Source organism: Coturnix japonica, chromosome 2 (genome assembly GCF_054131305.1).
Source record: "Coturnix japonica strain WE chromosome 2, WE-NBRP24, whole genome shotgun sequence".
NCBI lineage: Eukaryota > Metazoa > Chordata > Aves > Galliformes > Phasianidae > Coturnix > Coturnix japonica.
Genome location: NC_140664.1, coordinates 122,071,718 through 122,099,109, shown reverse-complemented (window position 1 = coordinate 122,099,109; position 27,392 = coordinate 122,071,718). Strand labels below are relative to the sequence as shown.

The 27,392-nt window shown below is 36.5% G+C and overlaps 1 protein-coding gene across 22 annotated transcripts in view; it reads right to left on the bottom strand.

Annotated features, from left to right (window-relative positions):
* The window catches only part of CACNB2 (calcium voltage-gated channel auxiliary subunit beta 2), a 220,394-nt gene that overhangs the window by 21,797 nt on the left and 171,205 nt on the right, over nucleotides 1–27,392 (bottom strand). For 14 of the 22 annotated variants that reach the window (XM_015853451.3, XM_015853450.3, XM_085538679.1 and 11 more), the window contains 7 exons: nucleotides 18,386–18,508; nucleotides 14,394–14,530; nucleotides 12,643–12,719; nucleotides 8,873–9,006; nucleotides 5,505–5,585; nucleotides 5,126–5,184; nucleotides 3,400–3,509 (listed from right to left, as the gene is read on the bottom strand). In XM_015853451.3, the coding sequence (XP_015708937.1) occupies nucleotides 3,400–3,509; nucleotides 5,126–5,184; nucleotides 5,505–5,585; nucleotides 8,873–9,006; nucleotides 12,643–12,719; nucleotides 14,394–14,530; nucleotides 18,386–18,508 (721 nt within the window). Of the gene's footprint in view, nucleotides 1–3,399; nucleotides 3,510–5,125; nucleotides 5,185–5,504; nucleotides 5,586–8,707; nucleotides 8,728–8,872; nucleotides 9,007–12,642; nucleotides 12,720–14,393; nucleotides 14,531–18,385; nucleotides 18,509–27,392 lie in introns of all 22 variants that reach the window. The other 8 variants (XM_015853453.3, XM_015853452.3, XM_085538675.1 and 5 more) reach the window with 1 other exon arrangement.

Here is a 27,392-nt window from a genome sequence, read left to right as displayed (position 1 = left end):
CCATTATCAATCTGAACATTAAACAACAACAACAACAATAAACTAAAGTAGAAGACTGGTGGAAAAGTAGTTTGTAAACCTGTGATCACAGAACAAACTGCAGCCTACATAAACTACAGCACAAACAATTTGAACAGTAAACCCTTAGACTATTACTTCTTAATCATTATTTCACACAACTCACACTTGTAAGCCTAATAATATTCTTGCCATGGGATATTTGGTGACTTACATATAAAGCAAATTCATTACACCAAACAAGAATAAAAATTCCACTGTGTCGTATGAGGTTGCCACCCATGTCTGAAACTGAAGCCAACTAAGTTCTCACAGCAGTAGTATGCTGTCATCTTCTTTTTGAACCACTGCTAGAAGAGGACACCTATGGCTACAAAGCCATTTTCTGACTGACTATATTTCTGCCTTGAGTCACATTAAAGCAAGCTAAGGAACAGGCTGTAACAATCCTTGTATTCTCTTTTCTTTGCCCTTGCACAAGGGCTTTCCCACTGACTTAATAAATCAGGTCCATTTTCTGACTGCAGTTGTTTTATCTTAACTCAGTTTTCCTTCCAGCCCACTGTCACCACATCATTTTCCCCTGATTCCCTTTCTGACCAGTTTTCTTCCTCCTATGTTTTCCCCCAAGCCTGAACCAAATCCCCTTCACCAACAGCTCTTCAACTTTCCCTGCTCCTGCTCCATAAATCAGCCATTTCCATGCTGGAGTCTCCCACCTCTTGCCTTTCTCTCTTCTTCTGCTGATCGCAGTAAAAATCACATCTTTTTACTAAATTCAGTCAACAAAGTAGAAACTGAAATCAAACACAAATACTTTCCTGTTTTAGCTAAGTTTAACTGTCCTGATCCAATCTGCAGGGGGCTCAGTATCATCACTGACCAGTCAAGCCTAGTCTTTAAGTGATTTAGATGCAAACCCTGGCTTGTGCTGTCTGCTGTTGCTAATAAAGCTTCTAGTAATTTGATCATGTTTTCTCATGATTTTCATAAAAATGACCAGAAGCATATAATTGACTTACACTTTAGATCACTTATAAATTTCAAAACCCTGCTGGATAATAAGGCATATAGGAGTACTGGAGTAAAGATTTTGATAATAATTCAACAGAGATAAAACTATTTTTTGCCTTAACTTCATTGTTAAAAGTGGCCTAGTTGCTCTAAGATAATTTGAAATCGATTTATAAATCAGGTACATTTTAGGACAGTTGTAATCAACAGAAAACCAGATCTATATCATGACATCTTAGGAAACCTTAGGTAATAATAGGTCTTAGTTACAAAAAATACAGACATTTCTATATACACAAATACATATTTTGTATTTTTCCGACTGAGATTCTGTCAGTACTTCCATTTTAAAATGTTGATAGTCCTAAGGGTAAGGTTTTCCATGACACAATCATAGAATTACTCGGGTTGGAAAAGACCTCAAAGATCATCAAGAGCAACCACAACTATGGTTACATAGTACCCTAACTCTAACAACCCTCTGCTAAATCATATCTCTGAGCACTGCATCCAAACGGCTCTTAAACACATCCAGGGACAGTGACTCAACCACATCCCTGGGGAGCTTATTCCAGCACTTAACTACCCTTTCTGTAAAGAAGTGTTTCCTAACGTCCAACCTAACCTTACCTTGGCGCAACATGAGGCCATTTCCCCTCGTCCTGTCACTTGTCACCAGTGTGAAGAGACTTGCCCTGCTCTCACTGTAAGCACCTTTCAGGCACTGGAAGAAGGCAATAAGGTCTCCCCCTCAGCCTCCTTCTCCCCAGACTAAACATCCCCAGCTTCCTCAGCCTCTCCTCATAGGGCTGATTTTCCAAGCTCTCATTGCCCTTCTCTGGACCTGCTCCAGTACTTCCATGTCCTTTTTGTACTGAGGTGCCCAAAACTGAACACAGTACTCAAGATGAGGCCTCACCAATGCCGAGTACAGGGGCAGGATGACTTCCCTAGTCCTGCTCACCACACCATTCCTGATACAAGCCAGGATGCCATTGGCCTTCTTGGCCACCTGGGCACACTGCTGGCTCATATTCAGCCGACTGTCCATCAGTACACCAAGGTTCCTTTCCATCATGCAGCTTTCCAGCCACTCCCCCCCAAACCTGTAGGGTTGCCTGGGGTTGTTGTGACCAAAATGCAGGACCCGACACTTGGCCCTATTGAAACTCATGAATAATGGTAAACAATTCAGAGCAAACTTTTAATCTTTTGTTCTTTTTCACCAAGACTAACCTGCATTTATTTTATAGATTCTTTTCCTTTATGTATTTTTGTGATAGATGTTAAGTGTGAACATATTTTAGCACAGGGATTAGATGTTATCCTTCTTACTGCTGCATGTTTGCATATACTAGAGTAAACACATGCTTTGATGTTTAGGCTGGGAAATCAATCACAGAAATTTCTGTTTATGTTCCATGACTAGGTGTCATCCATTCTTACTATAAATTTTCAATTCTATTTATAAATAACAAAATCTTTTCACTACATCATTAAATAGATTTTGGCCACAAAACTGATACTCACGTGGAAGAAAATAGTTGTGTATGAAGATATTAATTACATACTATGTTACATATTTATATTTGAAAACACTCAAAATGAGACAAACTTGGAAGCTCTCAGACTGTGTGAAGATTTACATTATCCAAATAGCTGAAAACAAAAGTTTTCAGAAATAAATCTTCAAGAAAGAGAAGTCAAATTGTGTGTGGCAAAATAACATTCTAAAAAGACAGCCATTTTATGCAAATATTAAATACACAATGCTCAGAAATTTTGTTATAAAGTTAGGGATGAGGAACTCTGTTTCCTGTCCAGAAATTTATGATATTTCAAAATATGAGGTTGTGTCCAGAAGAAATGAAACTCTCTGAAGGCTTCAAAGAAACACAAGCTTGTAAAGGAAGAACATAAGCTATATCATTTTTAAATTCTTGAAATGTGTACTTCAATGTCTTTTTTTTATGTCTAAGGTACCAGTAGATACCACTGTTCAGAATCCTATCAAAGATAATATCACCAATATTCATAACATCAACAACATCACCTATTCTGACAACGTTACCTCTGTTTAACCTGAGGAACACCTACTTAAATTTGATTTACCTTATGGACAGCTACTTCCCACTGAGGCTAACAGTACACATGAGAAATGTACATAAGCAGGATAAAACCATACCAGGACTACACGAAGTTTAAGTGGCAGTGATTTAAAAATGACTTCCAGAGACAGAATTTCTGAGCTACAGGAATTGCAATATTCTCACAGCAGAGAGAAGGCTATTTTTAACTTACATACAAGAATTGTGGGAAGTGAACTTCACAGCCAGTTTTGTAGGTAGCATCATTTTAGGTACTTACCTAAGCTTGATCTTGTGTTGGATCGCTCTATTATCGCATGCTTACTGGGGTTGTTTAATACTGAGCGTTTGGCAAGCGAGATGTCTGCTGTGACTCGTGTAATTGATATACTGCAAAAATAATATGGAAGGGAATGATATTTATTTTGAGGAGAAAAGAGGCTCATTTAAAATGTAAAGTTGGCTAAGAACACAGAAAAAGAAGTTTTCCTTGGTGCCTCAGTGTGCTTTGCACAAAGTGAACAGAAGAGATTTAATTAATTATGTTACAGGAACTATTGGGAAGACATCCCTCTTTCTTTATGGTACCAAACTGCAGTATGATCATGATCTGCAAAGTCACACCAGTCTGGGGAGAAAAAGGTGGGGAAATAGCAGTTGTGAAGAAGATGTACTACCTGGCAGCACGAAGCCTGCTGTGGTTAAACTTTGCACAAGCAGGCCCAGTTTCAATTCTGCAGAGTTTCGGGACTCTAAAACACTATGTTATCTGAATAGAGGTGTAATTTGTCCCCAAATGAAAAGTCTAATTTCTCCTTTCTTAATTTTGATTTATTTTTATTTTTATTTTTATTTTTTTTTCCAAAGGTACTGAATGACATTCTGGCTTACTATATGCAAAAATTTAGTGATAACAGGTGAAGGTAAGACTTAACAGGCAAATCACACTGTAGTTATAGACTTGTAGTTATTCTTTATTAACTAGGTTTTTTGATTTTGTTTAGTTTGTGTTTTTTTTAACAGAGTGCAAGAGCTACCTATGTTTTTCCAGAAAGTTCCAGCCATCTGAAACTGAGGACTGAAACATAAAGAAGCAAATACAGGAGTGAAAAAACAAATGAGAGCTCCGGGCTGAGTATCTGGTAGGCTCTATTCTGTGTTTAGGAGAAAAGATGAGCCAAGAAATAAGTGATTACTTCCAGTTTGCACTGACCTGCTACATAACCCTTCTGCATATTCTTCTTCCTAGGAAAACAGTTAGTTTGTTTTGCTTTCCAAAAAGCACTCTTTGGCTAAATTCCCCTTCTGGTCTAACAAAGTTTTAGAGGTCACATTTTTCCAGTGCTGAGAGTTAAAAAAGGCTTATGTTAGTACCTTGTCCTTCCTCATATGATTTTCCTTGCAATTTAAAAGAAGAAAATGATTTTGGAGAGCAGGAGCTCCTCTCTAAGGAACATACTTATATGTTGTGCATCTGAATTGTAATCAAAACGGTCATTTCCCAATGAGTTCAACTTGTGTATAAACTTTCTATAACCAGATAATATTTAATAGAGCCAGAAATTAATACTGCAGAACAGGAGTTATTTCCACAATACTGATTAGTGACACCATTTTGAGAATTCAGGCATCATATAGCTAAAGCTAAAAACATAGCTAAGTATTGTGATTTTTAGCCATTAATCTTCGAATGAAATGTAAACATGTAAATTAGGATACTGGCTACATATTTTTATTTACTAATTGACAATTTTCTCCTGCCAATTTCCTTCTAAGGTTGTATAGGAAAGAATTTTCCTGTTTTTCAAATGTAATTATGCAAGATTGAAGGAAACAATTTTTCATTTCAAGATTTCAACAACTTATTAAGGTCATTTAAATGTCTTTAGAGATGGAAGAACAAGCCTGCTCTCAAAATAAAGGGTATGTATGTCATTGTTTCTCAAAAATTAATTAGTACCTAACAGGGCCTGAACTCAAGCAAGGTTGCAATTCAAAGTACTTACCGCCCTTCGAATCTATGTTTTAAAAAATCAAATAATGCTTTTTGCATCATATCTGTTACCTAAAAGCAAAGAAACACAAAATTAACAATTAGAAAGGAAACTGATAATAGTTGATTCTAACAATTTGGTAAAATATATTGAAGTTGACAGTAAAAGTTATATTTGAACAATATGACAAGAATGTAAGTAATTTTGTCCTAATCCAAATTTGGATATGAAATTAAATGTATTTAACCACACATCTCATTGTAGTATAAACTGCCTATACTTTTGTCTCGAATACAAATTATATTACTCAGCTTAATTACCTCCAAACGTTCAAACCCAAATGATGCAAAATATTTTTGGCAGAATAAATTGATTTGCAACAACCTCTTACCTCATATCCCTTCAAAGAAGGTCCCACTAAAACTACAGGTCGCATAGAAGGCACTACATCATAGGGAGGGATGTGCTCTGTCTGTAAAACAGAAGAAGATTTCAGCATTGTAGTACTTAGAGTCTAACACATTATTTACAATATTAGCAACTCTGAATTTCCAGTAATGTCACCAACAGAAGAATTGTGGATTTATGAACTTTTCCTGAAAATTGGTACCACAAGGACTTCACAGGTTCACAGATTTCTTTTTTTCTTTGACTTACTGTTTTCTCACAACTTCCATGTTTTCAACGAGTAGTTCTACAACTGTTAGTTTCAGATGTGCTACCGCACAATTCATGACTGGTTGATTAAAAAGTTCAATTCCAATAGTTAAGGACTTGACACAGTCGTCTCTGGAGATGCAACATCTTTATTCCTATTTTACTTTGGCAAATTACAAAGGAGAAAAGTGAAACAAAAAGGAAGTGGAGAAGACTAGAGCATTTCTTTTTAGGATCAGATCTGCCGACTGATTTGCAAAATGTGACATCACTGCAAATTCTAGTGGAAGCGTTTATAGCCTGACTTCCATATTTGCATACACTTCAAAAAGGAATTCAAAACAATTACTGATCAAGGTAGTATTTACAAAAAAAAAAAAAAAAATCATAAACAGAGCTTGGGATACCAATATTTCTACTCTGGGAACTGCCCATCACCACCCATCACAAGAGCAGATTGTGTAAGTACAGTATTCACCAAACTACCCACTGACATATCATGCATAATTTACAAAAACTATTTTGAAAAAAGAAAAATAGTTAAACTGCCACAATTTTTATATTGCTATTGATATAACATATAATCAGATGAATCTGTTTTATTTTCTTTAATAAATGGCTAATCAATATATTCCTCCAAGAGTGACATTTATTGACTTATCCGGAAGGGCTTTGTGTTTTTAAGAAAGGGTTTAGTTTATTTTTGTTCTAGGGAGAAACATATCTAATACAAACCCAGGAACTTGTGGGTGACACAGAAAGATGGTATGCCTGTTTTTCATATGCCTATGCAGTAAAAATACCTCATTCAAGACTGTAGAATACAGTCATTGTTCATTGTTTCAGTACTCAACATATCCCAAGATGTTTCACAATAAGGTTAAAATAAGAATATACATTACAAAACAGAAAAACATAGACAAACATTACTACAGTGACAGCACAAAATGCTAAACAAGCAGCAGTCTAAAGCAGTCTAAAACACAGAGAACATTTTCATGAATGCTTTTATATTTTAAATGTAATTTATTTAATTGTTAGTTACCTGTAGCTTCACCAGATAATCAGTAAATATTAATGAATACCAGAGCCCAAGCATATCAGATGAACTCATGCTATACAGGGCAGAATCTAACTCAAAACATTTCAAAGCAAAACTCTGCAATTACACTTCACCAGAATTAAAATGCAGCCCTCTGCTGTTCTTGCTAACATCACTAATAATCTGATAAATTTGTTGGAGTCAGCTCCTACGAAAAAACCATTACAAATGTGTGTTTATAGCAAAAGTGCACTGATGCAACAGATCTTTGTTTTAATATGTGAACTCAGCTAAAGATATTCATGCTAGAAGCTAACGGACTATCTGATAATCAGGGAATGTACAGGAATTACATCAAATTCCTATTTGATGGAATATGGGGCTTGCTGAAAATCCTTTGAAATTTATTTTTAATAAAGCTTTCAGCAGGAAACTGTTTATCTAATAGAAGCGTCTATGTTCGTCATTTTAGTATTAGAGAATCTAATATTGTAATGTCCTGGCACTCAGCTATACAGCATTCACTTGTAGAGTCAAATTCAAATAGGAATTTGAAATAAAAACTAGAAAAGTTCACACCAAATGGTTTACACTCTGTGGTTCGACCACATATGACTAGTTTGGGATGCTCACCCAGGTTTAATGTAAATGTTGGTATTACAAAAATGACTGTAATTAGTAAAGGCTGATATAGAACAAAAGAGATCCTACAGAATGGAGAGACGTGGAATTAATCACCATCCAAAAGCATGATGGCTTGTCTGCAAGATCTTTTCAAGTAATTTATGCATCCATTACATATCAACATGTGTAATTCTTCCTTAGCATTTATACTTGGCTATAAATTTAGTTAATGAAGAAATTATTCAGAAGCATCAAAATGCTGCTGATTTCCATCGCACCACAGACCCTACTGCAGAAAATATCGGTGACTGAAAATGAGAAGGATCTAATATTTTTTAAAAGAGTTCAAGAAAGAATAAAATATTTTGTCTAAACATGACAGCATCCTAAGCACTGGCAACAGTGTCACTTGGCACTGTTTACAAGCTGCACGTGTAGCCTGTTGTTACCTGAAGATGTTGAGTAGTTAAAAGCAAATGAAGAACAGCTATTAAGACTTTGAAGATTTATTTTGTGGGATTTTTTTTTAAGCAGAAGCATAGTATTTAGTTTCATACCTTGGCTGCTATCTAGTGTCTTGATAATGTTTTCTACCAGATATCCTTGAAACGTATCACAGTTTGTTGTAGTAGGATGCCAATGGTATAATTCTGCAGTACTTAGGGCTACCGATGTAGACACATAAGCTCTTGTGGAAACTAACAGTACTTTTTACAATAGGTGAGTTACAAAAGCACTTGACTGAAGTAAGGAAAGAACATTTGGCTGGTAATTTATACATGACAATAGGAAAAACTCACACTAGACTGCCAAAACAAGTCTGTACTTTTCCAAGTGAAATAAAAGTTTAAATAGTGACTAAATTAAAAATTCACAGATTCTGATTCTTTGTTTTGTAACTACTGTCTGAGTATCTGATTAGATTCCAGTAATGATTTCAACAGACTGAGTTACAATGAAAATAATACCTTGAAAAAGACGGATACAAAGAATAGGCACCCACTTGACAGGTGCGTTATATGAATTTGTTAGGAAAAAATTCCTCAGACATTCAGAAGGCCTTCTGCCTTTTTTATTCCATCAAAAACGATAAATACTGTAGCAGAGTTTCATGGAAATACTGAGCTTAGGACTGTTTGTTTGAGTGTTTTGAGTACTTGAACAGTTCCTTTAATCTCTTCTTTAATTCTAGGGTTAACTGAATTATTAAACTGGGGCAATAATCATAATGACGCCAGCAATGAATACAGGTAGTGCCGATATAAACTTACCGATTTCTGCTTCTGCTTAGCTACAGCAGCATGGAAAAGAAACAAAGAACAACAAAGCATGCATGTTATTGGCTTGTCAAAGGACGCAGACAGTTAACAGGACTAGAAATGTGACGCAGTGCAGGTGAGCAGGTGGACAAATGGGAGCTTGGAAGTTGGTGTTACCTTCTTAAAGAAGGGCATTCTTTTCTCTTTGGAGTGGGGTGATGTTACACTGTTTGCACTGGGTTTGGGGGAGCGATGGTTTGCTGGAATATCATTTTCTTCTGCATCTAAGCCAGTGGCATCTATGTCTATAGCTATATACAGACAAACAATTCAGAATTATCAGATGACAGGGAAAGTAAAAATAGGTTAAAAATGAAATAAGAAATAAAGAAAAATAAAACTGTCGAGAGTAAAATAAAGATTAAAAAATAATAATAACAAAATAATTTAATCGTGAATACAAAACACAATAAAACAATGGAAAAAAGTTAACGACGCAGTAAAGTAGGTTTAGAAAACACAAGGCAATTTTCTTCTGATCCCTTATTACAGAATGAAATCAGACATATACAGAATTTTACAAAACAGATTAAGGGCCAAGTTCTTTTTTTTTTTGTTAGACTAGTGTAAATCCAAACTAATTCACTGGAATTAATAATATTTTCACCAATATAAACAACAGATGATTTTTTTTTTTTTTTTGCCAGCAACATCTGAATTATTTTATTGCTGTGAAAGCTAATTCAAAATTTGTATCATGAACTGATATTCAAAATATACTCATATACCTCAAGCAAATTAAATAATAATAATAATAATAATAATGTTGGGGGCCAAAATCAGCCTAGTTGTGGCACAGAAATATCTACATTTATCTGATGACAGACTACAATGGGTATTTAAGCATTTTAACAAAAATCCCAGAGCAGGCATAAGATATGTTCATTAGAAATAATAAAAGATCTATTGATAGTCAAAACTAAAAAGAATGGGCAGCAGAAGAGAGAAGAAACGTAAGTCATCTGAAAGACCTGGGTCCTATGTGAAGAGTGAGGATGTAGGTAGGCCAAAATGGAAGTGAAAACAGAAACTACTGCTGTTCAACCTCCTTCACAAAGGCTGAAACAGCGCACAAAGCTTGTATCATACACATAAAATATCTACCTTTTTTAGTAAGTAACTAACTTCAGTATAAGCAAAAATCATAATGGAATCAGAAATAAACACATTTCCAAAATACAAGGCCAGGTTATTGTGAGGGAAAGGTCCAACAGAAATATGCTAACTACCTCCAAAACAAACAAAAAAATGAGTGTTTCATAAGCTTTCTTTTTAGAACATTCAATCTTGATCTTAGGTGCTGCCTTCAGAAAATAAATACATTCAGAAGTTACAAACATGCTATACAACACCACCCTTGTGCATGAAGATCTTACCCATCTCTTGACACCCACTGCTTAGAGGCTTCTCATGCCCTGCCACTATGGTGAACTGAATGTATCTCTAAAGAATCTGTAAGCATCATCATTTGCATAGACTTAAACCAAAACTATAATTAATCATTGTAAACTATTATGAATCCACCTTAGTGACTTGCTTTCAGCTGCTTGATGATCAGGACATCAATTAATATAGTGGCATGTGCTAATAAATTATATAAAAAATGTGAATTATTGTCAAACCTGTGTACAGCTACTGATTTAAGAGACACCTGCGACAGCAATCTCTTCAAGTAAAGCATATTTTCCCATTTGAATTATCTACATATCTAATCTCGTGATCCTCGTCAAGCCTTGAGTTCACAGCTCTCCCTTTGAGCCTGACCTTGACAAGAAAGGCTGTGAGCAGATCTGCAGCCTGTTTCTATACTCCCGCTCCTAAAAACAGCCACAGAAATCACATAGCACTGTCTTCTAGAAACAATGTTCCTTCATCCTCTTCCTAAATATAAAAAGAACATATTCTTTTCTTGAATACAGGCCAGCACAGACGCTATAAAGCACTCATAATCAGGCATACTAGAACTCCTTAACTTCTATGTCCAACTAAAATCATCTGTAAGGAAAATTGGGGTTGTTAAGCTTTTCCTGTAAAAGAGAAATGCAACATTTTATCACATAGATATCAATACTATTTTTCATTCTCAATTTTCCCACTACACAATGTCTGTGTCAGTTTGTCATGGCTTTTTTTACTGCTAATTAACTTTAGTTTGTTGTATTTTCACATTTTCACCATTATCATCTTCCTGTCTGGTGGCCAGTGAGGACTGGGTTGATTACTACAGATTATTTGAGGACTAAGGGCCTCCTCTTCATATGTTTTTCAGTGGTTCTTCACCTTTTTTTTTTATATGGGAAAAGAAATACCATGTAATTAACTTATTCTAGTTATCATTTCTTCAATTCTTTAAATAATTTCTGGTTTTGCCACTTATTTTACTTTCACAAAGAGGAGAACTGGTAGCAGCAGAAATATATCAGGTTAGAATTGAACCGTACTTCAAAAAGCAAGTTCTTTTCTGTAGCATTAGTTCCAAATTACACTTCTTTCATCCTTCTTGGTATGTATTAAGGTTATCAACAAAACACTGCAAACCCCAAATCTCAAGATAAGATAACACATACTGCTCATATAAATATTCTCCAAATCTTCAGTGTAACGAAATCAACTTAAACAGTTTTTCTTTCTCTTTCTCAAAAAAATCATCTTCCTGAAAACCACCATGTGAAGAAATGTCTTATTGCAATGAAAATTACAGCATCACTAGCAATTAGTGCGTTGGCAACATAATTATGCTATCTCTTACCTCTAAGTTCTGTGAAACATTCTGACAATTTCCTATGTACTGGTATCTAAGTGTCTGCAGCATATAAAAATCTTCTAGCATTTCAGATGTTCTATTTACAAAATTACAGCATAGGTCCCCAGACGCTTTCTACTTCAAAAATGCAGCCATTGAAAAATGAGGCTTTGACAGTAAACATGACAGCTTAAGGCCTTTGTAGAAGGAAAGATGAAAGTGCATTCTACTGACTTGTGATGGATACATATCATTAAACTAAAATATATATTTTCTTACAAAAATGGTTCATAGGGGACTTGGGTGGCATTTTGGTAAAACGAACTAACTGTAATAAACTTGGTCATTATAAATAAACTCATAGTTGCACCAGAAAGGCAGACACATTGTTCAATTAATTCAGCCGAATGAGGCTACTACCATAATTTGACTGAACTCCTCTGTCTCCCTCTCAGTGTCCAGGTAAATATTTAAAAAATCTTCATGGAAATTTGAAGATGCCTGCTCTGGAGGTCATCCTCCGTATGAATTAACACATTTGGATAATACTCATCTTTACCTCAATACGCAAAATGTTAGCAATACTTGTAGAACTTTCTGATTGCAAGTATTCCAACTCTCCATTTTCTTTCAAAGGAGAAGGTATAACATCCAACAATAAAGCAGCTGAATTTGAATGAATTTGCCTGAACTTAACCTAACAAAAGTTAAAATCTGCCTGTTCTAAATTCAGAACAGTAGTAAAACAGTAGTGATAGTGAAAACTCCTGGTTGTTGATGCTACTGCAAAAACCTCTTGGGAGTTTTTATCCTTTTTGCTGCTCTTTCTACCTACTGGAACGTATGTCTTATTCAAGCAGGATTGCTTAGAGCCTAAGCTATTAATTATTCTATCACAAGACAGTCTCACCATCAGGTCTCCACTATAAACTTCACGGCAAAAATTAAGACTGAAGGAATTATATGGATTGTTAACAGCTCTATCATGACCTAAGCTTGGTGGCATTAACTCTTAAACTACCCAAAGTAGCCTTGCAGGGCAACAAACTGCACAGGAAATGAGAAAAATAGAATTAAATGGAATGTAAGTTATAACAGATGAGGTGCCTGATCCTGTAAACTGAAGGGCTCGTGACCTACTCACCAGATGATGGAGGCGTCGATTTTCTGGAGCTAGGAACTATGTCACCCAGACTGGATGAAGAGTTTCCTCCTGATTTACTGCAGTAAAGCGACAAATTAGTTTGAAGTTTTACAGCTTTTTGTGTATTTATTCTACTTTATTTATTTTTTTCTAAAGTAGCTGCTAGCCCAGAGCAAACGCTATTTCTGACAATAGCATAAAATATATACCTTACACAAAATCAGTGCACACTTTGAACACCGAGGATGTGCAAACACCAATCATGCTCTTTGCTCTGCATGTTCATTCTGTTGCATATGCCTTTATGGCCTTATGTCCTTATTGTGATTCAGCTGTTAATGGCATTAATATAATTACTAATATTATTGCTTATTACTATGATTAATTCTCATACCAGTGAGTATAAATATTTCCCTTAACAGAACAGTTATTAAGAATGCCCTATTGAAACTTAATAGTGTGGTTGTCTAAAATATTTTCAATTTATGTAAAAGTTTGTTTTTTATTCTGGTACAAGCTTACAAAAAATAAGTCTGTCAAAGGAGATTACAAACAGTCTAAGGTTATGTCAAATTCTGCTTTGTGGAAGACTATTCAAGCTGTATGTATAAAACAATATTTTTAGTTAGTTTATTTCAGTTACTCTAATGAGAAAAATACTGAAATGAATGTAAGAAATGCTAAATCCTTTTAAAATAACTAGTGTGACAGTACTAGTTGACACTTTCCCCATCTTAAAATACTAATAATTATTAAGTAAATTCATTTGTAGGGTACAGCAGTATTATCTCAAGTATGAAGTTCTGGAGAATGTAAGTTTTTACAATCTGGGAAAAGAACAAAACATTGGGTCAGGCTTGGCTATAACAGAAATGGTAGGAGCAGAGCAAGGAACCTGACTTCCTCCCGCTAAGGAGAGGGCACTCATAGGAAAAGCATTTCACAGCCAGTGAACACGGATGAGCAGTGCAGCATCCTGGTCCCCTACTCATGTAGACATGCTCTTCAAACACTGCTGCACTTCCCATTGGAATAGAAAGCCTTTCTGACTTCCCAAATGTTCCAGCTCCATGCCATTTAGACATACTACAAATATTTCTATTCCCTACATATCCAAGAAGAAACAAATGGCATCTGTTTCTACGTGTTACTATTTGATGGAAAACTACTGCATTAAGAATTCCATAGTAAGGACCACATTACCATCTTGCATTATTGTACAACATGCTTATATGTTGAATCTTTATTTCTATATAATGATGGCTACAGTCAGAGACAATGAATGACTTGGCACAAAACTTCCATCATAAAAGTAGTATTTTAAGAGCTGTATTCAACTGCAATGAAGTTGACAAATCCAAATATTGGCCCTAAGAGCTAAAGCTTATGAGCAAATTCATCTTAATATTTTCCTTATTTTCTGAAATCAGCTTTAAAGGTGTTTAGTAAACGTAACACTGTGAAAAAAAGTAACTAGTAGATTAACATTTAGAGGGATTGATTTTTATGCCTGCACACAGTAAATGTACTAACTCATTCACAGATCACAGACCACCAATCTAAGCACCTGCATTTCTTCTGTAATTGCAATGACATATATTTATTTATACAATTAATAATATTTTTCATTTATTCAGCATTCTTTAACTGTCTGTCATAGGAATTAAAGCGACGTATAGCATGCACAACCTTAATTTCCAAATTAACTGTTAGAGCCAGCATTACTGTATTTAATGATTTCTTCTTCTTACCTGGAGTAGAATTTCCCTTGCTTTGCCTTCTGTTCATGCTGCAGCCTCATGTTTTCTAGTTTGACTGGGCTTGGTATGAATCCTATTTCACAGCCTTCTTTTACCAACCGTCCTATCCACCAGTCATTGTTAAATTTCTAGAGAATAAAAAGAAATAAAGTCTTGTACTATGAAATCACTGCACTTATGATCATTTTGTTAATATTTTTGACTTGCAGCTAAGTCATTTTATGTAATTCTTCCCTGCAGTTAATCACTGTACTATGTTATTATGGCAATGAAGAACAGTGGTAATGTTCAGAAATGCATAAAAATAATTATACCTTGCAAATTATTAAAATGTTACAGTACTTAAGCTGAAACTTTCCCTCTCAAAACATCATGATTCTCCCTGGCTGCTACATCCTCCCATTTCACTGTCTTTCTTTCTGCTTTGCAGCCTTTGCTCTTCACAAATTTGCTTTTGCTCTACCTTGATGCTGCTCCTCAGTGGACGCCAGAGATCTCTTCTGATCTGTTCTTATTCACTCCAAAATTTTTTACAGCTCTGTAATGATCTATTTTTTCTTACCCTATTAAACTGAGTTCTCTATTTAGAATAAAAATACCATATCTCAAACTCCCCTGCTTCTCTGAACTCACTAATATCTTATGAAATACAACTACATCCCACTTCCCATATATGCTTTACCTATAGCTTGTGTGATCTGTATGTTAAGCAGAAAGTGATAAATCCACAAGAAATGGACATCTGAACAGGAAGGAAATTTGCCTTTCTAAATCTGAAGTTATGAAAATAGCTATAATAGATAATAAATAGCACATATTTAATAATTAACAATAATAATTAACAAGTGTATAGTTAGGTGTAAAATGTACTAAAAGTATAGGCTCACATGAAACAGAACAAATTTTACTAAGTATATGTTGTTGGCAGATCAATGACATAAAACTTGGTTAGTATAGAAATAATCTGATGCCTGAAGAAAATTTTACAATGTTAACAAAAAATAAAGGTTAAAATAAGTACAGTTTTAAGCTCATAAAATATAAGTGGCAGTATAATGTCTTATTCATCCAGTGGGGTGCTTTAATGAGTAAGGATAACAGCATTTGATAGGAAGCTACAGTAAAAGAGCAATTTATCAAAGCTGTATTAAACATCTTATTGAAATTGTAAACTTTCACTGAAAAAATCTAATTAAAGATAAGCATGAGCATTTCAAAGGCGTAGGACAAGAAATGTGGAAGTAGACCAGTCATTGAGCCAAGAGAGGTTGCCATTAAATAGATCTATGTGTTGTGTTCCACACGAAGACTGCAAAAGTAGTATCATCTAGCTTGTTAATGGAACAGATATATAATTAAAAACATCATTAAATTAAAATCTGAACAGGCCATATACTTTTATCCTGTCCCATAGTGAAACAAAATCTATGTGAATTTTTTCTTGCAATAATAAAAGCACGAGGAATTCACTGTGAAGTCTGAAAGCTAAGTGTTTCGTTGGTATATACAAAGGAGGATAAGGTAGTTTTAAGAGAAAACAGGACTATACGTAGAATCATAGAAATACTTCTGTTGAAAGGGACCACAAAGATCATCTAGTTCCAACCCCCAGAGTACATAATATTTCTCAGTTTTAAAAAGCAACAGTGGAAATGTTGGTAGTGATTAGTGATATGTCCAGCTCTCAAGGTGCTGGCTGAGGTGAAGAATTCTCTGTAAGGACACCCATGCTTGAAACACAAAGAGGAATTAAATGCAAAGCAAAATTATAGCCACGCATTTAAGCCCTGAAAGATTCGGAAGAGTCTGTGATGAAGTAGAAAGAATCTGTCAACTGTACATGTACTATGTTTTAATGAATCTAAATAAAAACAAATTTCCCTCACATATAATCAGTGCAGTCTTTTTCACCATTGTCCATGTAGATTTTGAATTTAAGTTTACCTTGCTTGTGCCCTCTCAGCAGTATAAACTGGAGAGCTGACTGAAGGAGCAGTATGCAGTGCATTACAGAGTCCTGGATAGAGAGCAGGCCAGGGCCACAGCCACAACAGGAGACAAGCAGGACAGGAAGAATATGGATCAGGACCTGTCTGAGGAGGTTTGATCTGCCCAGCAGCAGATGCTGCCATATGTGGGAGAAGCAAGGCCGCCAAGATCCCAACCCTCACATGCACCTGGATGGTCAGCTTTCCTGAGTGGCTCAGAGATCAAAACAGTTTTGGAATTAGTGCAGAGTTCTTGTTGTATGACACCTGAGGCTGGAAAAAGAACTGCATTTTAATCTTGTTTTCTATTGCTCCCTGCTACATGTATCCACAGGCAATATAATACCTCAGATGAGCTAAGCTTCTTTTCAAGACATTTCTGAAGATTCAGTAAAGTTTGGACAATTCTTTCTTTCTCATTATTACCTGTGTATTTTGGTACTTGAGGCTAAGTTCAGCTATGATGAAAAAGCATAAATTCTATCAGACAAAAAAATGCTTTGCACTGTTTCTTGTCCCCTGGAAACAGGGGAAAGACTCAGTGTGAAGTCTGAAGATACCATTTGAAATACAAATGGAATAGGTAATCATTCAAAATCATTTAATCTGACCAAACTGAGTCATACCTTTCTAAACTCACTGAAGATCTGATAGATTTTATTTATTATTTATTTATTTTTTCCCAAAGACTCTGTGCCAGCTCATCCATACTTTTGTCACAATAGAGAGGAGAGCAATTCTTTTACACTATCGTTAGGCTTGAAAGACATCTTCTTCACTATATACAAATTTTCCCTTTTTTAAATGTGTTTCATACATACGGAAAATGCTGATCACTAGTCATCACCAAAAAGGTACTAAAAGTCTAATTCTTTTGTTTCCTTACTCTTTGTCCACTTATATTTCTACTTGGGTATAAGGGAAAGCTTCTTGGGGGTAGCGAGGCCCTACAGTGGGATCTGGACATGCTGGATAGCTGGGCTGAAGCCAATGGGATGAGGTTCAACAAGACCAAATGCCGTGTCCTGCACTTTGGCCACAGCAACCCCTGGCACAGCCCTACAGGCTTGGGCAGAGTGGCTGGAAGACCGTGTAGAGGAAATGGACCTGGGGGTACTGATTGATGCTCGGCTGAACATGAGCCATCAGTGTGCCCATGTGGCCAAGAAGGCCAATGGCATCATGGCTGGTATCAGAAACAGTGTTGCCAACAGGAGCAGAGAGGTGGCTTTCCCCCTGTTCTCAGCCCTGGTGAGGCCACATCTCGAGTACTGTGTCCAGTTTTGGGCCCCTCACTTCAAGAAAGACATTGAGGCCCTGGAACCTGTTCAAAGAAAGGCAACAAAGCTGGTGAGGGGTCTGGAGCACAGGCTTATGAGGAGTGGCTGAAGGAGCTGGGATTGTTCAGTCTGGAAAAGGCTCAGGGGAGACCTCATTGCTCTCTCTAACTAGGAGGTTGTTGTGAGCTGGGGGTTGGCATTTTCTCTCCTGGTGATATGACCAGAGGGAATGGCTTCAGGCTGCACCAGAGGAGGTTCAGACTGGACGATAGGAAATACTACTTCTCTGAAAGAGTGGTCAGGCAGTGAAATGGGCTGCCCTGGGAGGTGGTGGAGTCACCAAACCCAGAGGTGTTCAACACTAAACATTGTGTTGAGTGATGTGATTTAGTGAGAACTATTAGTGATAGGTGGATGGTTGGACTGGATGATCTTGTAGGTCTTTTCCAACCTTGGCGATTCTGTGTGATTCTTGCTTCCTCTGCAAAGCACATCCACTAGCAGAAAACACGCATCATCAACTGTAACAACTGAGGGATTTGGCTGCACAGCATTAAAAAGCCAGATAATCTAATGGGTGAAATACATGTCACAAAACACAGAATATGAGCAGAAGCTGAGAAATCTCATAAAATCAAGAAACAATTCAGAATAGAGCAGAAGGGTGCTTTAACCCTTAAAGAGGGTCTCTGCTTACTACTTCATTTTTACTCACTTCTTTAACGTGAAGAAAATCTTTAGCTTCAAATGAGATGGCCATGCCTGGGACTGGAACATCATCATCATGAGCTGCACTATAACCAACATTTGTCCGAACTGCAAACGCAACAGGTTTTGTCTGCAAAGATACAAAGCATGAGGATTACCTTCACAAACACATGCATTTGTACAAATGTACAGACAGAAAATGAATTCTGTAAGATGTCTTTTTAAATGATAAAAATGAAAAAGGACTCTTAGCTGTAACATAATCATCTTCTTGCATAAAAGACAACCAACTATTACTGATCATGCCAGGAAGAAAGAGTAGTCATATAGGTATTGAATTCACTGATATATTTAAGGAAGATACTTGATAAAAGCCAACACTAATTATTGTTTTTCAGTATTCAACAAAACCCTACAACTTACCTGAATTTAAAAATTGCAGGCTAACACAGTTGATGCTTTATATGCTGTTATTCATTTCAATACAGAAAATGTGGATATGAGCAAGCATTAAAATGTCAGATCTCCTAAATACTACTTTCCCATTAAAGAACACATAATAGAACATATCATTCATTGTTATGAAGAATGATTGTTTTGGAAAACATAGCAAACAATCATTGTAGAACTGTTTCTACCTCAAAACACAAATGGAAATTTTAAGAAACGATCTTTTCCAAACAGTGATGGAGAAGATAACTTGCCTACTTATCCTTTCTCCACATTTCTCTACCAAATATTAAATAAAAATGCTCAGCAGGGTATTGTGCCTTACTCCTGATATTATCAATGGATGAAAGACTTCAGGCTGACTAAAGACTATAAAATCTCTGCTGCATTGCAACCAACAGGCAACTTTTGCCTGTTGACTCAAGCTCACGTCCTTGACATACTTAGAAGTAATCTAAAATTTCCTATTAGAGGGCAACATCTTCCTACACAAGAAAAAGAGAAAACAGAAACTACACTAAAAACATCTGAACATGGAAGTTGTGCAGCAGGTAAAAATATCCTCTTTTGATTTCAGCTGTTGAAAAATTAATGTGAAAATGAGAATAGAAAACAAAGTGGAACATTTAATTTCAAACATTCATAGACCATGTCCCGTTTTAGATATCTGTCATACAGGTTGAAAGGGAGACTGCATTACTATGTGATTAGAAAGCATTAATTAATCTGTGTATTTAAAACTAATTAATTTATAAAATTTTAATGCCGGCCTTTTTACACAGCTAAATAATTCTGAGAGTTCCACAGAACTTTAAAATTAAGTATGCTTTCTTTTCTTGAACTGCTGTCTAGGAGTAAAGTAATCCAAGTATGCTACACAAGTTATTATTTTTCTATAGAACTTAAAGGAGAAATATTATCTTACATCACATGTATATACACAAATGCATTATTTTGGCCTTACTTATCTGCATACCTTAGAATATATCTTGCATTTGCTTACATATTCTACACTTCTAAAGTTAGCTTTGGTCTAAAGTTAAACACTTCCTATTCATTCTCTAAATCAACAATAAAGTGTGATGGCAGTGTAGCCCTCAGGTAACCCACAGGACTAAAAGGACAGACACTCCCAGTGTTAAAATTGAACGACTTCTCTTTACTATAGACAATATGGTAGCTTGAAAATGTACACATCTTCAGAATGTGAATTTTTTTTTATTTTTTCCCCGGAAAAACAACTGCGTTCAGCAAATGGAATAACCCTGCAAGGAGAACAAACTTTGGCTGAATGCTTTTTATCACAGATATAAATTAAATCAAGACATGGGAATTTATTTATTTATTTATTTATTGCCTGGATCTCATTTCTTCCTGTTGATTCATGAGTTATACTCCCTTTATACATCTTTGTACAAACTCTTATTTACTGAGTCAATAAAATTTACAGTATTACATTACTTTGCCACTTACTTATACTTAACACTCTACCTTACTCCTGTTTTATGACTAACTTGTATTCAGTGCCTACAAAAGCATTTGCACAGAATCTTGCACTCAGGAAATACTGCATCCTGAAAATTACAACCTGTTTTCTAGTAATATACTTAAAACATGACAGGACCTTCTTTTTCCTATAACTCATTTCTGATTAGTTATACTGTGCTGTAAACCCAGTGGATATAGCCTCTGGGGATCCTCATCAACTAGGCAAAAATTTCTGACACAGAAATTGCTCAGAGAACAGGTCATCTCCCTCATGGCCACTAATTTTGGGAATGCTGCTCAATAATCAAGTTATCTCTACTCCCTGGATTTAGTGTTCTCCAAGCCATCTGCATTTACATCTGAGGCTGCCCTGCATAAAGCAGTGACCCTGGAGATGAAAAGATCCAAGCAGGACTTAATGCTGCCTTTACTTCCTTCCAGTAGGTGATGAGGATCTAGGGTTTGGGATCCATCTCATTTCTCACTCTATTGAATCACTCCCAGTGAATAGGTATGCTTCACTGACAGTAGCTTAATGAGACTAGAATGCTGATCAGAATGTATCTTTTATGAAGCCAGTGTCAGCTAAGCCCAGAACTAACTCAGAAAACATCGTTAGTTATCATTTGTTGAAGTGGTTGTCAATATTGGCATCTGTGTTCAGAGAACTTGTGTCCAAGTCAGTCTCTTCCCTTGCTGTTTTTGCAGAATGCTGAGTGCCATTCACTGTACCCACTTTTCAAGATGCCCGTAAATTTAGCCTGAAAGCAATTATCTTTCTCTGAGACAATGAATATAACGTGCATCTCTGGAAACACTGCCAGGTTTGCACTCATGCATATTTAAAGAAACACACAAGTTTTTCAGCTAAGGAAGTTGATATCGCTCTTGAACTTTTCATTAGTTGTCTTGGCTGGGGGTAAATATGCCAAATGATGACCTACATTTGGCACTATTTGTTCAAGCTGTCCCATAGATACTGTTTGTGCCATAAGCAAAGTTAATAGAGAATATAGGACAATGATCAATACTAATGTGACAGCCTGATAGCTGCAGTCTTAAAATACGTCACTTTGTTTTGCCCTGCTGATGGCTGAGAGTCAGAAATATAATGAAAAAGTGCTGCAAAGCTTGGGTTATGGAATTATAAGATTTTTATAAGAAACTCTTAATCCTTTTGAGGAAGTTTGCAATGTTATGAAATATATGAGGGGACAGAAACTACCCAAGTAAGGAATAGAAAAATAAAAATAACAGAAGAACTCTCACTCTTCAACTCCTATTTTGGTATATCAATCTTTTATGCTGTTACACGAGTAACAAAAATCAAAGCCACCTGAGTACACAAACAATCCACTAATTTACATTCTAAACACTGAGAGTTGTTGGAGTCACTTTACAAGTAAGTAATTGCCCAATGTCTAAAAATAGCATCTGCTCAGCAATCTCATTGCTTAAGAAGTGTCAACACTTGACAGATATCCCAAAGGAAAGTCAAGAGTGAACCTTCCGACATTACATGCAGTGATCAATAGCGCAAGACAAGGCTGATAGCAAGACAGATGCATGGAATAATTTAGGTAGGAGAGAGGGATGCCAGAGTCCGTTCCAGCTCCCAGGTCAGGTCAGAGCAGGCAGCTCAGGGCTGTGTCCAAGGGCACATCCACAGCCTCTCTATGCATCTTGCCCCAGCACTTGACAACCCTCTGAGTAAAAAGACCAGACAGTAAGCACATATTTGAGCGAGGGGCATAAAGATCTATAATAGACCACAAATATTAAATTTCATGCAGCAGTACAAAGAAAATGAAACATAGAATCACAGAATGGCTTGGGTTGGAAGGGATGGATCATTAAGCTCCAACCCCCTGCCACAGGCAGGGCCGTCAAAAGTGAAGTGGCATTACAAGTAGAAACCACCTATTATAATTTAAGTGGTTTAAAAGGAGTATTTTTTTAACCACTACATGGGTATTTGCTGTGGGGTGGAGGACATATATTATTTCAGATTAAGAAAGCAACCATAGTACTTTACCACAGAAGAGATCATAACCCATGCAATGCCTGAGGTTCAAATCTCAGACCTGTGCCCCCCAGATCAGGGTGCTCCACTCAGCACCTCCAGCAAAATGACTGAGATGAAAAACAAAAATACTCTGCAAAACTGAAACGTAATAAAACTGTAGTTAATGAGCAGCAGCCTGAGTACAGCTACTGTATAACAAGATTCAAACTTCTCTGAATCGTTAAAGCTTTTGATATCATGGATCTGTCCTCAGGGACTTGGGAGACAAGTAGACAGCCAGAACATTTAGTTCTGGAGCCAAACTTTCTAATTTCTCAGTGTTCAAGCCTGTAATTGGATCTGAGTGGATTTTACCATGTGTTTTCAGAACTGAGGAAATATGAGCTATGTGCAGATGTTAGCAGTGCTTGCACTGCTGCCTCTGTAGGCCTGACTTGCCAATTTCTCACACAGGAATTTGTGCACCCTCGCAGGAAAGCAGCCAGAGTGCAGCAGTCCCATGGCGCAAAGTCTCTGTCACCAACAGCCTTCTCTGCTCTCCAAGCGGGCTGAAAGGGAACACCATGCAAACTGACCTATTGAAGTTTAAGAATGATTTTCCTCAGGATCAAGGCCAACTAGCAAAATTCAATGAGGAAATCTATGAATCTTTCCAGTTACTTAGCTTCTTTGTTATACTAGGGCCCACATTTAGTGTTAAAAGGGGAAACTTAACACATCCAGCTGGTACAAAAGAGAGTCTTAACAATGGCTGTACTTAAGAGAACCTTTTTTTATTATTATTTATTTTAATGTCCTCTCACTCTCTCTTGAGATACTTTGGTTACTATTTTAGCTCATCTTCACACACAGCTTGAAAGTCATGCTTCCTACTTCCTTTTACGAAATTATATTTGAATAGAGTCACCGATGTCGGTTTACATTCAGCTCAGGAGGCAGCAAAGACTGAAATAGCTTTAGTGACGCACACGGAGCTTTTTCATACGAGTAAGGTCTTTTTTTTTTTTTTATTAGAGCATACTGCCATCAGTCAAAACTCAGTGGTGGCATGGTGATGTTTGCATGCAAGTGAGCCAGGAAGGTGGATCTACTGCACAACTCACTTGGGGAACTGATGGGAACAATTGGAACAGCACAGCTGAAGAAAGAAGTCTGTTTGTGCTTGCTGAAAACATGCTTATTCTGGCAGCAAAATCCAGCAGATGAAAGCTGTCATTTGCAATAAAAATACTGTGCTGGGATTTCAAATTCCTTATTCAATGTCACAAGTGAGGACATATTATGCTTATGAGACATTTTAAACTTATGAGACAGCATTTTAGTAGTCTTAGCTTTTTGGCTAAATGGAGGTTCTTTTAGAGAAAAGATCTGCAGTAACATTTCCAGGCTATTCACAAACAGAAAATTCTCCAGGAAAAGCATAAATCCACGACACAGCAAACACTAAATAAGCCAATGGTTGGCAAATAACACAATGGTTGGCTGAAAACGAAGATACTATTATCAAAGCCTCTGAAAAAGGTATATAGCATGGATAGTGTTTCTTAATTCAGTATAACATCTGCAAGTTTTACTGCTAGTTCCATTTTTTAAATAATTTCCCAGTTCATTTTCTTCAGCTGGATCAGAAACTCTGTATGACTACTGGAGCCAAAGGTTAATGCTATTAAAATATTTTATTTCTAAATGGTATGTTAAGCATCCATTTTTTAAGAAAAAGCACTAAAAATGATTTTTTTTTTGGTTGGTACCATACATTCAAAACACAACTGATCTATTTACAGAGGTTATATATGTTTCAGGATGATATTTTAGAGTTTGAGAAGTCAGATGTCATAACAGTCCTTAACTAATAAACCGAACTAAACCAAGTTATTTCAGAACATGATAAACTCCACATCTCACTCAGTGTGCTTTTCAAATGGTTACATTTTATAGGAATAGCTTATGTTATCCAACTCATCAAATGAATAAGTACAACTTCTTAAATCCTGCATCAAGTTATTTATCATATGTGAATTTAAGTTCATTGATATATATTGTCCTTTGTCCCAGTGTAGCTTATTTATAAAATCACAGAATCGTTAATGTAGGAAAGACCACTAAGATCATTTAGTGCAACCATCAACCCACCACCTCCTTGCCCACTAACCACATCACTCAATGCAGCATCTACTCTTTTCCTGAAAACTTCCAGGGATAGCGATTCCACCACTTCCCTGAGCTGCCTGTTCTACTGCATTACCACTCTTTCTGAGAAGAAACTTTTCCTCACATCCAACCTAAACCTCCCCTGGTGTAACTTAAAGCTCTTGTCCGATTGCTAGTTAACATGCAGGCCAGTTCTCCTGCTGGAACACAGAGCTCTAGAATGTATGAAATACAAGAAGCAATCTATACCAACCTATGATACTGTAACACTATAATATATTGGTATACTATACCAATACTGTAATACTGTAAGGGACAAAATTTGGCCAAAGATTTAGGCTTACCCAGCTCAATTAAGTGAGATAAGCAGTCTGTAAGGGGTGGTTTCTCTTTTAAAATGGCATGAATCATTTTATGCTTCCCTCTCCATAGGTAGGGAAGTAATATACCAGTCCTTGTCTGCCCTGGCACTTCAAATCCTTTCTGCTCAATAATACAAATAAAAGGTTTTTTGAATCCAACATGCAGCAGTAATGGAAACTTTTGTTCTCAATCTGTAACTTCCCTGTTCAGCTGCAATACTATAAAGATAAATCAATGACAATACAAATAGCTGCTGTATGAGATGCCCCTTCTCCCCCAAAAAATATCTTAGAGAAGTTCAAATTTCTCTCTTCTTAATATGCAATAAGTACAACACTGAGCCATAACAAGAAAGAAAACAGCAAAGAAAAAACAAAAATAATCAACAATTGCTTGTTAAATGTGATCAAACTACATAGTAAATACTAAAGTATTATACATTCACACAAAGAGTAAAGTTAATTTTGGGACAGGGAGTTGCCCTCTCTGTTAGAGAATGGATAGATTGTGAAGAGCTAATTCTAAGAAAGCCATGATCAGGTTAAGAGCTTGTGGGTTAACACTAGGAATTAGATAATCTTAAAGGTACCTTCCAACCCAAACCACTCTATGATATGATATGAAACTGACACAGCTGAGGAAGAACCTGATGATCATATTGAAGGACCCAAGCTATTCTATAATTTCAAGATATGTCTGCACTAATAAACTTCATTTCCTAGTTTTGGAGCACAATATACTGCATAGTTAGGGTTTTTTCATGGGTTATTTCCCCCCTCCCCACCCCACCCCCCGGTATAAGTGCAGTTTTTGGTGTTTAAATAAAGCAAAAAACTTCCCTTAAATAATGCATTTTTAGATCATACTGACATTTGCATACATCCACAGGACAATTAAAATCTTTATACTCTTCACATTCAATGCCAAAGAATGAATTTGCAACTTCAACTACAGAATTAACAGATCACAAATAATTTACTGCTCTGTAAGAGGAATGGAACTAGATAAAGTTGTGGCATGCTTTGGCTGTGCTCTTCACAAATATTTTCTGAAAGCAAAATAACTGTAGCACTTGGTATTTAAAGCAAAAGTAATCAGAAGCACATAGTTTTACACGATCTATTTAAAAATACATATATTCAGTTGAAGTCAACATGAAGCACATAAAATGTTAGGTCAGTTATCTTAATTTTTGGCAGAATAACAAATAATAAGAAAACAGATTCCATGTCAGCAAGTTTAGCTGCTGTAAATCTCCTGCATCTATTATAATCCTTCTCTCACCCATCAGGCTCTTGGCCTTGGATATCCAGCCTGGGCATGGCTATCACCTAACACACCTGGCAGATGTGTGAATGTTCACAGTTACTTTTCTCTTTGCACAAAAGAGCTGCAGAAAGCTGGTGCACTGCACTTCTACCTCTTTATAGGCAGAGTCGAGGCTTTGCCCATACGTTCCAGTGATCCCTTTCCTCTTGAAAGATTGCCTGAAGGTGGACAATTCAGTTCGAGCAGCATTATGGCTTCTCTGACATTAGCCATTAGCTCGACCCATGCAGGAGAACAAACAGCATAAGAGTGGCCAAAAGCCAGGGTTCGGACCATTTGTCGTCTGAGCTGTGCCACGATCAGCTCCTATCAGGGCCTAAACATGTTAGGGAGTTCTCATCCCATTCCTGTCCAAAAATGTTTCCTTAGAGTAACATATCAGAAATTAAATTACTTGTTTTTGGTGTTTCCTAACATACTTATTTACTTTTTCTTTAAACATTTAATTTGAATTCCTTGCTCCAAGCACAAGATAAAACAGGTTTCCTGGTGGGTGTATGAGATCCAACAGTGAAGCGCAGTGATGACGCTATCCTTGCAGAATATATCATACAGCTGGTGCACAGCTAGTCATCAAAACCAGCAGATGAAACACTAGCTGGCAATAAACCTTTCTCTTATTATAACCATGGAACAGCTAAGGTTTAATTCCAGATTGTATGCAATGAGAGTTATTACAAAAATGTTAAATAGTGACAAATAATTCCATTAGTTATAAGGAAAAAAATAAAAAAAGAAAAAGAAAAAAGAGTGCATCAAAATGGAAAGTGGCAGTGACAAGTCTGATTTGGGTTTCTAGAAGTGTTTAATTTACGCCTTTCTCTGCTCAGTGCATTTTCTGTGCTCCTCAATCCCAACCAAAGCAGGTGCAGCAGATCAGCCTTCCCAGGGAATCAGCCCAAGTAAGACACCCTGCTGTACCATACAGCTACCTAGCTGAGCACAGCTGCTTTTTCTAAAAATGGCAGATATTATACAATGTCACCACCTTATGCACTGGGAAGGACACCCAGAGGAGTGTCCTGAAGACCCCATCTCTTCCCAGCTGGCTGATGGCCGTTCCCCATTATCTCCCCCTTATACTTCCCCCCTCTTCCTATCTCATGGCCTTGTTGGTTTTTTTGTTTGTTTTGTTATGTTTTTCCCCCCGCCACAATGTACTTTTTTCTATAAAGAATTAATTTATATAATCAACTGTTGGTTCTGT